At 45.8% G+C, this 16,828-nt stretch overlaps 1 protein-coding gene across 2 annotated transcripts in view; it reads right to left on the reverse strand.

The window, feature by feature from the left end:
* Nucleotides 1-16,828, reverse strand: part of TTC3 (tetratricopeptide repeat domain 3) — a 2,698,168-nt gene that overhangs the window by 2,014,747 nt on the left and 666,593 nt on the right. For both annotated transcript variants that reach the window (XM_069636090.1, XM_069636092.1), the window contains exon 15: nt 10,625-10,679. In XM_069636090.1, the coding sequence (XP_069492191.1) occupies nt 10,625-10,679 (55 nt within the window). The remainder of the gene's footprint in view (nt 1-10,624; nt 10,680-16,828) is intronic.

The following is a 16,828-nucleotide window of genomic DNA, read 5'->3' on the forward strand; positions in this document are numbered from 1 at the left end:
CAGTGTCAGAGCGTTGCACGCGGTACAGCCTTTCCAGCCATGGTCAGGGCCAAGGCGGCAGAGGGCGTGTGGGTCAGACGTTGGGACGGGACCCTCGTAGGCTAGGCCCCTGCTGAAGCCTGCCGGAATAACTAGGCCAGAGGCCTAACCCAGGAGCGCTGGTAAAAGCGGTCCGTTCCCGTCGACGCAGAAAAGAGGACTGGGGAGTGGCACCAGTGGGTGGAGTGAGAGGAGCACATGCTCCAAGGGCAGCACGCATCTAAATTTAAAGGGGGAATGATTTTTCTGGTGAAAAAGGTTCGGTCTCCCATCCCTAACGAGCGACACCCATAAGGTATGGGGTAAAGGGGACAGGATTTAGGAATAAATGGAGCAAAAGCTGCCTAAAGAGAAATCTTTCCTAACACCCCAGGCCCCCAGCCTCTTACTCTCCCTGTCAAGGGGGAGAGAAGGAAAGGTGGATTAGTTCAGGTTCACAGTCACGGCCTGTACCACTCTCAGGGGAGGCATGAATGGACAAGGCAGCAGGATCCAAAGGGCAGGACGATGCTTCGTAGCGGTTAGGGGAGTTTTCCTAAAGTCCACTTGAGTTAAGACTTCATAAAACCATCCCTTGTTATACAGGTCCCCTACGCTTAGTATAAGTCTGTACCCCCCCCCCCCCAAAGGATCTTGGTAGAATGGCACAGCAGTCAGTGTTATCATAGGAGGAAGATGTGAGCTGTAGGTAAGTACACTGAACCCAGTAAGTACAATAGTCCAAAGAAACACTTACACATTAAATGTTATATTAAAAATATACATTATTTGCACATGGATGGTAGATAAATATTTACTAACGCATAGTAATTCTTAATAAAACTTTTCTAAGGGGATTACTTTAATAGTAGTTGCTTGCGGTGTCACTTGTTACAGAGTTTGACACTAATGACAGTTCTACTGTGTTATTGGTACTACCGTGCACTCGCCTTAATTTACAGATATACAGCAATTGTAATTAGTTAGCAAAACCACATCAGATGAAGTCATTAAGAAGGAAAAAGGTTGGTTATCTAGACAGCAGCATAGCTTAACTTTCTAGAGATACTTTTCAGAGCTTTTAACACTTTCAAAGTCCAATCCCAACTATACGGAAAAGTCAATGAAGGAGAGGAGCCAAAGTCTTACGAAGTAGAAGAACAGCAAAGGTTCCTCAGGATACGTTTTTTAGCAATATAACAAAAGTTAGGAGGATCCTGCAAAAAGGACTTCCTAGAGGGAAGCAAGCTGGCAAGTCTGGGCTAGAGGTAGGGTCGACACCCAGACGCCACCTCACTCACTCCATTCACACTGGAGCGACTCTTTGGTTAAAGGTAAGTTATACCTTTTACCCCACAGTACCTTAAGGTTAGAAGATGCAAGTTTAGCTGTATTCTCCTCTCTGCAGTAGCGATGGACGCGGTCTCCAGATTCCTCCGTCTTTTGATAAAAGGAAGGACTCTGCATGGGATGTCTCAGCAGCAGTCTTGAGAGAGGACCCTTTGGACAGCTCTCTTCATTCTACTTGGTCTGTCTGAGGTATTGGGGCCTTTTTCTCAGCACCAATAAAGGACTGTATTCCTGCACTATGGTGAGAGGACTTCGATGAGTGGTATCGTGCCTCTGGAGCTCCCAAACTGGAGTTCAAAGTTCTGGATGGATTCAGCCTCTCAAAGACTTTGCGTTGCAAATGGGCCAGGGGTTTACTGATATTCACATTCTGCAGCTCTATAAAGGCACAGCACCTCGAGAGAGGGCTCAATTTGTAGTTCATCTTAGAGCTGGTTGGTCCTATCAGCCAAAGGGAAGGAGGAGTCCTCTTTGGAGCTCCTCCGTCGTTTAGAAAAGGGGTCAGGACAGCAGTGGTCGTTTCACAGTGATTGGAAGGATCTGCAGTGGTCTTCAGCTTTGATTCTTCTGTTCCAGTGGTTGACTTGCCTTTCATCTCAGGAGCCTCACCTTTTATTCGGTTTTCCCACACACTTCTCTGCAAACTCACAGAATTTTACTGAAAGGGGTGGGTGGCTGTCCAATTGGGACAGCCCCAGTGGGAACGAATTCCATTCAGGTACTCGGCAGACAAAGGGCAGGGGAGTGAAAAACTCCTCCCCCACTACCTGCTTGCCCAGACACACTGAAGCCTAGGCGGGGAGACCCAAAGGTTCCTGCCAAAGGCAAAACGCACAAACAGACAGACAGACCCCCCCTTTCCAGAATGGTAGAAGATGCACTAATAAAAGACAACCACACGAGAAATAGCAAAAGGAGCCACCATGAAATGAAATATTTTATTTATATTGCGTTCGTTCACAAGTGTTTCAGAGCGCGAGAACATAGGTGGCCCTATAGTGCACAACCGTGATTGAATACAGTCTGCAGTAAAAAAAAAAATAGCACAATAGTTGGTAGAAAACATCCACTACCATCAGCCATAACTGTAGGGTTGTCAATGTGACTAAAGAGTCACAGGAGCAGAGAAGTGGGATGACATGCATTACTTATCGTAATAACATTTCTGATGGTTGTATCTGCTTAGATTCACATGCTGTGCATATAGTCTGACATCTGCAAAGTATTGCATCTTGTCTTTCGAGAATCGAAAGGGGACGTCGACATGGGCGTGCCTGTAATACTATCCCTACGGGACGTGTAGTGTACCCAAAATCCTGCACACGTTGAGGTCCCTCCGATTGTATTTTTTCTGCCGCGAGGGAGCCTTAAGACTACTGTGAGTGAGTACAGAAAAGAGAAAGTAACAAGACGTCTATGTTCCTTGCATCCGAGCGGGGGGGGGAGGGGAGGGTGGGCACATGTGAATCTAAGCAGATACAACCATCAGAAATGCTATTACGGTAAGTAATGCATGTCTTCTGATGCTTGTTAATCTACTTAGAATCACAGGCTGTACATAGGGTAGACTAGCAAGCAGTACCCAGAGTTGGAGGTGGGTTGTGAGAAGGAACGGTAGTGAAAAGGTGTCTTAGTACTGCGTGTCGCACCTGAGAATCAGACCTAGAATGAGTGTGTAGGCAATGGTGTATTGTAAAGGTGCGTACAGAACTCCAGGATGCCGCTTTGCAAATGGACTCCAGGGGAACATTTGCAATGAATGCTATGGAAGCCCCAGTGCCTCGAGTAGAATGTGCTCTAGGCTTGAAGGGCAGTTCTTTATTGGCAAGAGTGTAACAGAGTGTGATGCATTTGACAATCCACCTAGAGATCGTAGATTTTGAAACTGCGTCTCCTTCTCTGCCTGCTGCCACTGAAACAAAAAACAGATTAGTCTTTCTTAGTGATCGAGTTCTTTCCATGTAAAACATGACTGCGCTCCATACATCAAGTGTGTGCAGGTTTCTTTCTCCCATGCTTGAAGGGTTTTGAAAGAATGTTGGTAGTTCTATGGATTGGTTTAAATGGAACTTTGAAATGAATTTAGGCGCAAACCTCGGATGAGGGCACAGAACCACCTTATCTCTGAACTGTCACAAAAGGGTCTAAAACAGAGCGCTTGTAGTTCACTTACTCTCCTGATGGAAGTAATAGCTATTAAAAAGGCAGTCTTGTACGTGAGATCTTTAAGACTCGCTCGGTGCACGGGCTCGAAAGGAGGCCCTATAAGTCTAGTCAACACCACGTTTAGGTCCCATCCGGGAGCTGGGTTAGAAATGGGAGTGTTTATTCTCTTCACTCCCTCCATGAAAGCCTTAATAACTGGTATTTTCCACCATGACACTCTTTGTTGTCAAGTAGTGTAGGCTGAAAGCACAGCTAAGTGAACCTTTAGAGAGTTAAAGACTAGGCCTGAGTCAAGTAAATGAGTCACGTACAAGACAATGAGTGTGGGAGAGCAATCAATAGGGTTGATGCTCTTCGAGTTGCACCAGATGGCAAACCGTTTCCACTTACTGGAATAGCAGTATCAAGTGTTAGGTTTTCTTGCTTCCCTGAGTATGTCCATACATCTTTGAGGGAGCCGCAGGTGCTCAAACTCTATGACTTCAGGAGCCAGGTCGCTAATTTCAATGTCTGCGGGGGTGGGTGAAGAGTCTCCCCTTTGTCTTGTGACAACATGTTGTATGGGCAAGGCAGTTTCACTGGAGGAGATAGAGACATCTCCATCAGATGCACGAACCAGGGTTGGCGGGCCACATGGGGGCGACCAGTATCATCATGACTTGTTCCTGGTGCATCTTGTGCACTATCTTGTTGAGTAGGGGAATCGGGGAGGGAGGGGGGAGCGTAAACAAATTTCCCTGACTATGTTATCCAGAGTCTGTTCCCCTTGGGACGGTTCTGGAGGTACCGGAGGCGTAATCTTGGCATGGAGCGTTCCAGAGTTGCGAACAAGTCAATCTCCGGGAAACCCCATTCTGCGAAAACGCTGGAGACGATGTCTTTGTGCAATCGCCATTCTTACTCCATTGGTAGTGGAAAATCTCTGCTGAGTACGTCTGCCAGAAGATTGAATTCTACTGGAACATGTGACAATAGGAACATGTGTTTGAGAGCCCACTTCAAATGTTCTGGGACAGTTTGCATAGCCCTGGAGAGTGAGTGCCCCCTTGTTTGTTTAGATAGTACATGACTGTGGTGCTGTCCGTGAGGATCAGGACCGTCTTTCACTGCAGTTGTGTCTGGAAAGCTTTTCGTGCTTTGAACACTGCTAATAGTTACAACAGGTTTATGTGGTTGGATGCTATGTCTGTCGACCAAACTCTGTGTGCTGTTTGTTGAAGGAGGTGAGCTCCCCACCTGGTGAGAGATGCGTCTGTCGTGACAGTGGCCTCCACTGCAGGGGTGGTGAAGGATTTCCTCCTCAAGAGGTTGTCCCTCGACCACCACCGCACAGAGAGAACGAGGGCTGGCGGGACGACCACTAAATCGTCCCATTATCCGCTGGCCTGACACCACTGGCTGTTGAGCCACTCCTGCATTGGACGCAAGCGCGCGGGGGAAAGGCGGTTACCTACATCAGAGCCTGACCTGTGACTCCCAGGGTGTCACAGACAAGTGCAATCAGGATGTTGGAGAGGCCAAGGAGAATGAGGACAGAGTTGAGTGTTAATGTCAAGATATGAGAGCAGGTCTTCACGATTTTCAGAAGAGCAGTTTCCATGCCTCTGGATGCTCTAAAGCCAAACTGATGGTCATGGAGGCAACCAATATATTCAGTGTGGAGGGACAGCTGAGAGATAGCCAACCTCAAGGAGTTTGCCCAGGAAAGGCGTGATAGAGATAAGGTGGTAGTTTGCTGGAATGGAGGGGTCAGCAGAGGGTTTCCTAAGCAGAGGGTGCACAAGGTAGTGCTTAAGAGCAGTTGGGAAAACCCCACTGGAAAAAGATTGTAGAAATCAGCCAAGGCTGCGGCAATGGTGTCAATATCGTCCTTAAGGGTTTTGGAGGGGCATGGGTCCACATGTTTGGATGAGGCCTTCATAGACTGCACCTTTGCAGTCTCCTGGGGTGGCTGCACCTCCCCTACCTATCCTCTCAACCACAGCATCCCCCAAGGTTCTGTCCTTGGCCCCTTTCTCTTCCAACTCTACACTTCCTTCTTAGCTCCCATCATCTCCTCCTTGGTATCCCACACCATTTATATGCAGATGATACCCAGCTCTACCCCTCCTTCTCCTCTCCTGACATCCACCATAAGCTTTCTTCTTGCCTCTCCGCTATTAAATCCTGGATGTCCTCTCACTTCCTTACTCTAAATACAGACAAAACCAAAGTCCTATTCTTCCCTGCCAATACACTTCCCCCTCCCTCCCCTCCTTTCATTCTCTTTTCCCCCTCCCAACTCTCCTTCTCTCCTCATGCCCGTAACCTTGGTCTCTACATTGACTCCCATCTCTCTCTATCTAACCACGTTTCTCTTACTGCCAGATCTTGCCGCTTTCACCTTTATAACATCCGTAAAAAAAAACATCGACCATTCCTAACCTTTCATGCTACTAAACTCTTAACCTCCCTCATCTTCTCCAAACTTTTCTACTGCTCCACTCTCTTGTTTGGACCCCCCTCCACTCACCTATCCCCCCCCTCAAATCTGTCTACCACTCAGCCTTCCGCTCTCTCTGCCTTCTCTCACCTCACAACTCCATATCCTCTTCTCTCACCTCACTAGGTTGGCTCTCCTTTCACTCCCAGCTCAAATTTAATTTCCTCTGTCTCGTCTTCATATCCTTCTAACGTCTTGCCCCTCCTTACGGATCCTCCATCCTCACTTTCTATACTCTTTCTCGCTCACTCTGTTCTGCTGATCTTTTCCTCACTCCTCGGGGAGGGAGGCTCCAGGGTTGGTGTATGCTGTGGTGTGGAAGAGAGGGAGGAAAGGATATCTTGGATTTTTGTGATGAAGTGAGCAGTCGGGGCCGACAAAGGTCCTGGATGGGTGTGATCGAAGAAGAGGCTGCTACAGGATTGGCCAGCTCCTTGCAGACTTTGAAAAGTTTGGCCATGTTTGATGCCACGGAGATGCAGGCATGAATAAAGACTTTTCTTGGAGCGGATGCAGAGTCGATACTGCCTTTGAGGAGGCAGCAGGTCAGTTTGTCAGATGGTCCACTCGACGAATTCCATTCCCGCTCAGCTGCCCTACACTGGCGTTTAAGACAAGTCAGATCTGAGTCGTACCAAGAATTGCACTTTTTGGAAGGCTTCAGTCAGACCCCGATGACAGGGGCAAGATCAAGAGTGTTGGAGAGAGATTGAGGTTAGCGAGGGCTGTGTCTGGGTGGGAGTCAGACGCAGGTATGGGAAGGGGAGAGTAGGTGGAGGCAAAGGCAGCCACTGTCACTTTGTTCATGGTTCTGGTGACTTTGAAGCAGAGTGGCCGTGCCGGGTGTGCCGCTGCAAGAGGCAAGGAGAGCTTCAGGTGTGTTTTGTTGAGAGAAGAGAGTAGTCGGTCCAAGAAAGAGGTAATGAGAGGGATAGAGAGGGATGTCAGTGGAAATGAGAGCATTCAAAGTGTGGCCCACTGTGCGCGTGGAGCCAGTGAGTAGCATAGAGAGGGAGAGGGAGAGTCACATTTTGCAGAAAGGTCCTGAGGAGTCGAGAGAGTCCAGATGGATGTTGAGATCATCCATCAGGAGGAGTTGAGAAGAGGAGGAAAGTAGAGAGGCGGCCAGGTCAGCCCATTCTGAGAGGAAGAGAGTGGACTGTCCTGGTGGCCGATAGAAGGTGGCCATAAGGAGAGAAGATTTAGGAGAGTGAGAGCCTACAGACTAGGCACTCAAAGGAGGAGTATGCCCGAGTAGGGATGACGGACACAGGTATCCATTCTGGGAAGATCAGCACCACTGCACACCCACACCGCCTGCCAGTCTTCTGTGGCCTGGGCGCAGAGAGTATTTTGTAGCCTTCGGGGAGGAGTGTGTCAACCATCTCTCTGTGATGGTGAGCACATCAAGGTCCATGTGTTCAAACAGGTTGCAGAGGTCAGCCGTGTGTTTGACAGCAGAGCGGGTGTTGAGCGTGGCAATGTGGAGCAGCTTGCCATCTTTGAGGATCACTGCAGGGGGGCGCAGGAGACAGTGCCCCCCCCACCGCACTGAGAGTGGCAGGAGGGCCAGTGGGATAGTGGCGGATGGTGGAGGCCGACAAAGGAACCAGGACAGTGTGGCAAGGCAAGGGAGCCTGTGCAGAGGAGGAGGAAGGCACAGTGGACAAGGGAGAGCCTGTGCAGAGGAGGCAGGCACAGTGGGCGAAGGAGCCTGTGCAGAGGAGGGCGGTAGGGGGGGCACAGATGGCTTTCTGTTGGTTTCACGATGTGTCCATAACCAACTGGTGGCAGTAGATGTTTTTATACCATAATTTTACCATTCCACACGGTTTTTGCACTACCCCTTGGTCAGCTTACAGGTAATCGACATACACTGATCTTTTAGTATACAGGCACAGTGGCCAGATGAATTGGAGAAGATAAATACATTCACATATAGTCCTTGTTGCCCAGATTATTGGCAACGTTGATACCTCACAACCCCAACCTGCATTTCTCTGCCCTGATGAGACTGATGGATGCGCGTGCTCACTTGCCAGAAGGACGACGACCACCATATTCCAGCTTCCCCAGAATTATTGGTTTCCTTCTTCTGCAACCACTGGCAGTTAAGCTAAACCATAGCGTCCACCATTTTGCTCTAGGTCTCCAACAACTGCCACCTTGGTGGTTTGGACTGGCTGAGAAGGGTCACGTAGCCTGATCACATTGCTTTTCATTGAATTCCTGTAGGGTGCCTTAGCAAAAAGCCATCAACTTGAAAGCAACGTTTTGATCTAGCTTGATATGTCCTTGTAACAGGCCAGCGTGTATGAGTAATTAGAATATGTGCACTCCTCCAATCTCTGTTCAGTCATCCTCTACTTCCACTAAGACCCCCATTACAGTCCAAGCTTCATATAAGGGTCTGTATTCATCACAGTCGACATCATATTTCCTCAGTGTCTCCTATATAGTCAGCTGCATCCAATGAATGATATTAGTGATCAAATTACTCAACCTCTTTTATATTACTAAAAGTTGGTTAAAAGATACTTCTACTCTTATACCTAATTTCAGGGAAATATTCACCTCCGGCAACTTCCCCTCCATTGTCTGAGCATATCTCGTGTGGACGCAGACTACTGGATGGGCTGGATAGCTTCACTTCACTCAGGTCTTTTGGGGCAAACTGGGCATTCCCTATGGATCCCAGTGCAGGAAGAACAGCTAATTTATTTGTACCTTTTTTTCCTGTAGCCAGCCTACCTAAGCGCAGTGTGCGTCCCTTTAACTTTTAAGTACCTTGTTACACTTTTCTGTTTTTACCTGGCATAGAAGCAGAAAACATTTTTGGTGTTGGTATAAGTGATGGTGGAGGGGCCCACTGGTGCCCAAGGAACAGGATGGGCCTGTTTGATTAGCTCTGTAAAGTAGTCCTTTAAAGTGGTGGAGTTGCACAACCACCACATTTACCAAGAATTTGTCCAAGAATAAGGTTCCAACAGAGCAATCATTAAAAAGTGGCCAGAGTTTTAAAAACGTTCGTAATAGGGGAGTAACATGCACAATCAGGGTAACGTGGTGAGTTGGATGAACCAGCCCCTGCCCCCTTTATGGGATCAAACCATAAGTTATAGGCTTGTGCAGCTGCTACATGGTGGGCCTCCCAGAGAGTTCTACCAGTGGGATCCTGTAGGCTTGACAGCCACACAAATGCACTGTAATTACCCTCCAGGTTATTTGAAATTCTGTCATTGGGGACCATGAAATGGAGGAAGGATAGCTCAGGGGCAACGCATTTGTCTTGGAAACAAGACAACGAGGCGCAACACAGGTTCGAATCTCTATCCCGCACTTAGAAACCACTCGCTGGTATTATGCGTGTAATGAAAAAAACAAATAAAAAATAAAACACACCAACACAGTTAGTGGTTACAAAAAGAGAAAAGCTCCCGAAGGTTGACACTCAAAGTGAGGGCAACCCAAGTGGTAAGGAGCCAACAGTGCAGAAAGCCACAAATCAATTTCTGCAACCGTGGGATGCCATCAGCAAGCAAACACGTTCTGGAGAACCTTCAAAATTGCAGTATCGCCGCAAACCGCATATGAAGCTACAGATCAAAGTGTTGAGAACAACTTGCTAATTAACATCATTCACCCAAGTGAATGCTGAAACCCAGGTCATGGTGAGTACTTAAATGAAGTTGCAAAATCAAGGCCCACACAAGTCGATATTAAATGCAATGTCAGGTCTAGAGCTACACTGGTGAACCCTGGGGGTTGGGAGGTGACCTATATTGATTGCCACCGTCTGGAAGAGACCACTCCGATTGTATATCAGAGGTTGAAGATAAATCCAACAACCGTGCAACGGAGATTGAGAATCCAAGTTGGTCAATAAGGAGGCAGAGCCTGACAACTCTGAAAGGCAAGGGATCGAGGAGAGGTATGAGTAACAGCATGAAAACCAAAGGGGGGCCAGACTGAGTGAACCCCGGAAGAACCTCCCCAAGTGAAGCTTTTTTCTGTTGTGTTTGAGACCAAGTATGAACTTAACAGAAAAGGATTTGTGAACCAATGAGCAAAAAGATGGCACATTTGCATTTACGCTTGGGTATTAGTCAGGAGGATAGGGACTTCTTAAGCATAGGTTTGGAACTTTCTTTCAGCCACTTCCTTGGAAAAATGTGTTATGAGCTAATGAGTACCAGGAGGGACACGGACTTCGAAGATTAGCATCTTCTGAGACTGCCAAAAAAGGTAGTGGACCCTGGAAGAATCCATCAATTTACATTGTTCCTTGCCTTCATGGTTTACCTTTGATAAGGTTTTATTAACATGGTTTTCAAGGTATGGTTTGGAACAAATTATTATAGGTAATTGGGTAATCGCTACAACTGAAAAGGGATTTCTATTTGACACATCCTGCTGTCACACGTCTACGGTTGGTGTAACACATCAAATTCGACAATAGTGAGTAAATTAATCTGCCTACAGAACACAAAGCAATTTACTAAAAAAGATGTTCAGATTATGGAGAAATTCATACTTTAGAAAATATGTCGACTTTAAAACACAATTTTAATCAAATTAGACAGAAGTATATACAAATATCTACATTACCAGCAGAGAGCTCTGAAAGCATTTTTTTATCGTCTTCATCCGATTTAGTAGAAGCCTAAGCAAAGAAGACACATTACATTGTAATACTATTATGAAGTGAGTAACAGCACAGGAAAACAAAAAACTATTCATATCAAATCCTTATTCCTTGCATGCCTGCAGGTCAACCTTGCTCTCCAATGAATAAAACCAGTATTATTAACGATTACAGAGCCATGCTTAGAGATAAAAGGAAATAGATTTGGTGGGATACCTACACTGGGCACATGAAATGCACTATATTTCTGCATTCAAAATGATTTATTGGGTTACGTTCAAACATTCAACATGCCATTGCAAAGCATTTTTGGCAAACAAACGCAAAATCAAATACCAATATTTGCCAGCATCAGTGGCTCCTTTGATTAAAATACATAGAATAAGTAAAAGCAGTTAGAATAAGAAATTACTTACCGTTAATTTCTTACTATGCATTTTTCACCCACAGATTCCACATCTTGATAGATCATCCCCTCAGTTCCAGCTGCTCCGAACATTTCTGAAGGGGTCATAGTGCAGTTCGGCTTCGTGTCCTCAACCTCTGCAAGCCGCGACCTCACCACTCCTCGAATCCGGATGAGACATCTGTGGTGCATATCCAATGTCACTACGGCCCCATACCTCAGTTCCCCCCTTTTTCCCTCATTCCAAGCAGCAACCGGAAGAATTCCCAGAGACGGAATTAAGAAAAAATGAGGGAGAAAACCATTGAAACCAATTATTTTATTTTTGTTGGTGAACTACAGGCCCCAGAGTATAATGGTCCAAATAACCAATTAATTGCTCACATTATTTTCTCCAAAGCAAAGCTTTCTCTATGAAGCACTCACTCAGAGAAGTGCAAGCCAAATCAGCTTTATTAGCAGGGTAGGTAGGAAGGGCGATGAAGAATCAGTGGGAGAAGAATCCACACAAAGATCATTACCAGTAAGTCATTTCCAGTTCAATGGATTCCATTCTCCCTGAAACTCATCTTAATACACTCCCAAAGCAAGCAGAAGTTCATACTAAAAAGCTCTGCAAACTGCTCTCCCAAAAAGGGCATCTCTACCCAGGGCCAAATCTAGACTATAATGCTTGGCAAATGTGTGAAGGGTTGACCAGGTTGCTGCCTGACTGATCTCGCTAACAAGAACTCCTCTTTGGAGAGCAGAAGCCGCCACTCTTAGTAGAGTGGGCTCTGATGGCTGGAGGCACCTCTTTCCCTGGCTTCTTGTAACATTCAGCAATGCACAAAATTATCCAACAAGAAATCGACTCTTTTGTCACAGCTTATCCCATCATTGATAGGAAAAAAGCAACAAACAAGTGATGGTCTTACCTAAAGGCAGGCGTCTTGGCCACAAAAAGACTACATGCCCTCTGGAGTTCGAGTGTATAGAGCCTCTCTTCCTCCTCGGATGGATGCAGTCACCCCCGAGGATATAAATACCATCAAGTCTACCTCTGGGATCTCATCCATTTTCAGTAAATTGCTGGCAAAGCCAACAAGGGAAATAATGGAACACCAATTGTAGAGAGCGGGTACGACCAAGAGTGTAGAGCAGAGAAATCTAGACTTTTGGGTGTTTAAAAAAATAGAGATCCCACGATAAGGAAAGATCTATGCTTTATTAGGAACGAATAGAAGATGATGTTGATTTAATAAAAGGAACTATTTCACTTTGGAGGAAGGTCACCGGGGGCAATTTTGAGTACTGGAACACAGTAGAAGTAGCCATCACAGAAGGGACATGGCTTGATAATTTTTCAATTTACAAAATGCTTTTGGGTGAGCTCGCCAATATGTTGAAAGGACTGTGCATGTGTGTCTAAAAAACACACAAAACTATTAGTAAGAAAGTTCTCTGATTATTCAATCTTCTTTTGAACTCATTCTAAATGCATTTGGGACCATACTATTCACATTGAACTATTTATATCAAACATTAACAAGACTGTCATTTGCATAAAACAAGATTCTTTAATCCAGATTGCACAGGCAAAACTTGATCAAATGCTCATCCAAAAGCATTTTGTAAATTGTAACAATATCCCCGAGTGAAAAGGGGATTCTTTAGCTACAAGACCACATAACTACCATTAAGTGTATACACAACACAAAAAAAACACACCCCTTTCCTTGATCAAGTATAATTGGTGGTGCCCACTTCACCCGAGAATTAATTTTTATCTTTTTTCAAGACCATCAGAAATCCAGAGCTATTTTTGAAACTCCATGGGATATTCCAGACTGGCTTAGATACAGGTCCCTGGGAACATTTCAACTTTAATTGAGTTTAAGTGAAGAAGCACTGGCAGTGAGGTGTCACATTTCTGGGAAAGCCCCTGGACCATATCACATCCCGGCAGACCTTTACAAGAGTAATTTAGAAATATGTGTTCCTTAACTAACATAATTTTGCGGACTATTTTGAAGCCATTGGGAACCTAGCGGTAGTCATCCCTATATTCAAAAAGGGGGATTGTCAGAACCCCAGTAATTATAGACAGAGTTCCTTATTGTGTGTCTGCAGTAACATTTTAGGGAAAATCCTCCAAACTAGATTAGAAAGTTGGGTGGTGTATCAGGAAGCTCTCATCCACCTTCAAGTAGGTTTTAGCACGAGATAGATATTGAGCACGACTCACCAAGTGCTAAGATTAAGATGAATTTATAAGAAAGGCAGCCTACACTTATTTGTTGATTTGAAGGCTGCTTTTGACAGCATAACAAGGGCAGCATTGTGGGAGGTTATATTTGCCAAAGGCTTTCTGCTTGATGTGATGTAAGCAATCACTGAATTATATTCTGATTCTTCTGTAAGAGTAAGATCGGGTCTTGAGGGCAGGACCACAAATATCTTCGGGTTGAAAAGGGAGGTAAAACAAAGTTGTACCCTTGCCCCCTTACTCTTTAACTTCTTCGATGGGGTACTGGGGGATTTCCCAACAAAAGTATTGGATGCCTGCTTATTAGCTGGTGAGAAAATTGGTATTTTATTATTTGCGGATGATAGTATTTTTTATTTATTTTTATTTTATTGAGCATTTGTATGGCATTTCATACAACAGAATTGTGTTTCAAAGCGCCACAAGGCTAAATGGGAAGGGAACAGGGGAAGTAATAACCGTGGAAACACAACAGTTTTATATATATATATATATATAAAGAGAAGTAAATAGAGGAAGAGGATGGAAGGGGGAGCAAAGGAGTAGACAAGTGCTGGAGGAGGACCCGGGAGGGAAGTGCTAAGGGGAGCCAGGAGGAGAGCCTCAGGCGAAGTGCTAGTACAGGCGACTCAAGGGCGGTATGTGTAGCCACAAGGCAGTGGCCCGCAGTACTTATTTCACACTCCTCCAATGGGCTTAAGGAAGCAATTGGGCCCTTTTGCAAACTTCTGTGATGCAAGAGGGTTGGAGGTGAATGTCTCCGAGATGAAGTTTATGAAATGTAAAAAACAAAGGGGTCGTCCGTTTAATCTGTCATTTGATATCAAGGGGGAGATTCTCAAAGAAGTAGAGAACTTCGATTATCTAGGCTTACGAATCTCCAGTGACAGGAAATGGGTGAAACATGTGGAGATGCCGATGTTAATATGGGGAGAAAATGAACCAGCAATATTCAATTTGCAAATAAAGCACAATGCAATTCAGTGGTTGAAATGTACAGAGCACACGTATTGGAAGGGCCCTATATGGAGCAGAACTGTGAGGCTATTGTAAATCTAATGCCCTTGCAACAACAGATAACTTTTTGATAAGGCTGCTTTGTCTTTCAGGTAGCTCCCCTAATGTTCCAGTTCACATGGAACTGGGTTTTGTTTTTTGTCAAAGATTTGATCACCCGCATACCGCTGTTATGGGTCCGTATATGGCAGGGTGCTGGGATCTGTTGTCATACAATAACATCTGTGCACTTGGTTGGTACAAACATACAAAGGCTCATGCCATTAAGGGCTGGAAGCACTCTGGTTCACAGATGAGACTATTAGAGAATCGGACAAGGGGACCATTATAGACATTCTCCGCCAGCAAGTCTGGGGTGAGTATGCCACACAAAACGGCCATGTGTTATCAGTATTTGATGCGCAAAGCTAGGTATATGATGGGGGGGGGGGGTATTTCATTTGGATGATACGGCAAAACAATCCCTATATGAAAAATGTGTCGGGTAATTTGCCACTTGCATCTGTTCCAGCTAGGTGGTTTGCTGGATCTTACCCCTTGGCAACACTTTCTCTTCACCTGGCCCATGTATGATGCCATAAGGAAACGAAATTTGAAACTATGTATTAACAATCGGGGGCGGGGTGGGGGGATAAGGCGGAAGATTGCGGATGAATATCTTTGCATACATGCAGATTTTATTCAGGTTATATTTTCAGTTTCAGCCTATTTGGTATGCGCTTGGAGGAGAAGGGTGTGTTTATTTGTGTAATAACCTAGTATTGTATATTATTTATATAGCGCTCTTTCCCCACTTGTGTGGCCTCAATGCGCTTTGGTTGGAACGCCCTCGATGACCGTAGTCGATGTGGTGGAAAATTTGAAGGAGTTTAGCTTAGGAGATGCATGTGTGCATGTTGCCGGTGTAGGTTTGGGTGGCTGGGAAGGCTTGACTAAGCAGCCCGAAGAGACGTCAGGCACGTGGGTGGGCGCTGTTTAGGGTTACTGCTATATAGATTGCTTTTGTTGAGAGAGTCGATGTGTGGCCAGGTGTACCAAGTTCCTTTTGGGTGGTAATCCCTGTATGCTAGTGAAGATTACTGCCCAAAATGCACATAATATCCAATAAAACAAAATAAAGGACACACCCCACTAGGGAATGAGACCAGGAGAGTAATTGCAAGTAAATAAATGCATATAAAAGATATGAAATGCAAGCAGAAAACTCTGCTGCCCGAGAGTGCTCTGCTAAACAATACAAGGGCAGCACATTATGAACCAAAATAACGTCACAAATGATGTAACGACATACAGTATGAAATAACAGTTTCAATTGGTTGGCCCACATGGCACAGTATACTCTATAGGTGATGTCACACTACAATTGGCTGCTGTGTCCGAGTTGCGCAGATGGCTCCTGGGTCAGCTGGGCTCATCTCCGCTGTGTGAAGGTCGAGCACAGTTCAAGAAGAGTTACATTTCTGACTAATCTAAACTAAACAACTGATATTGACATACAGAGAATAATGGTGGACATAAACCATTATGAGGATGGGGGGCCTTTGTAAAGTATCGACAGATATATGGGCATTCTAACCCTTGCATTTATGGGGGTATGGTGGCACTGGGCCCCTCTCAAAGGTGCCTTATCTGCAGGGTTTGATCTGCAATGTATGTTCCCTGGAGCCTCACGATTCAAACGGATAAATAGACAGATGTTAGTTTAGGAGAGAATATACTGCTGCACAGGATTAAGTATATGGTGGGTACTCTGGTGTGGTTGTTGGGAGAGGTCCTGCAGACAGTTAACCTTCAAAGGGTGGAGGGCAGGGGGTCAGTGGACCATGGGCCTGGCAGGGAGGGGGTACAGAGGGCACAAGTAGGTCAGCAGAGGGATGGGCACAGGGTGCAGAGCTTGTCCCATTCTGTCAGCATTCAATACTAGTTAAGTGCAACAATAAATGGCTGGACTTCCGCGAGAACAAGGCTCACGCAGAGCTGAGACGGGGTGGAGGCGTTGTGGGCTGTCTCTGCGCCGCGCTGCGGAAGGGAGAGCAGATATCGCGGTGGAATGAATATGGGCCTAGTAAAAGATGGCGGTTGGCAGGACACAAAATGGAGTCTCTAATCACATTCATACATTAGGTTATTGGCATACTGAGCATGTTATATTGTGCGAATCTGTACGAAGGGGGTGGAGGTGTCTCCCCCCTTTGCTTGCACGTTGTCTGATGCGGGAATGCTTAAGGGGGGTGGGACACTGCCACCTGTGCCCCAACACTAGTGGCAGAGTTGTTGAGGTACATCAGGTGTCAGTCAGGACGGCTATGTGTGATGCTAGACCGTATGTGCTTAGCCATAGCAGTATTCTGTGAAGAATGGATGCTTGGCCGTGCCTGCGGCCTGTGTCCACACTAGTGGTGTGAGATATACGTACAATAAGCTTCGGAATTATGCGGGCTGGCAGCGATCTTTGTCCAGTACAGCAGAGGAAACAGGCTTAGATTTGGGAGTCCA

The sequence above is a fragment of the Ambystoma mexicanum genome, chromosome 7p (assembly GCF_040938575.1).
Source record: "Ambystoma mexicanum isolate Mex_15411 chromosome 7p, UKY_AmexF1_1, whole genome shotgun sequence".
Taxonomy (NCBI): Eukaryota; Metazoa; Chordata; class Amphibia; order Caudata; family Ambystomatidae; genus Ambystoma; species Ambystoma mexicanum.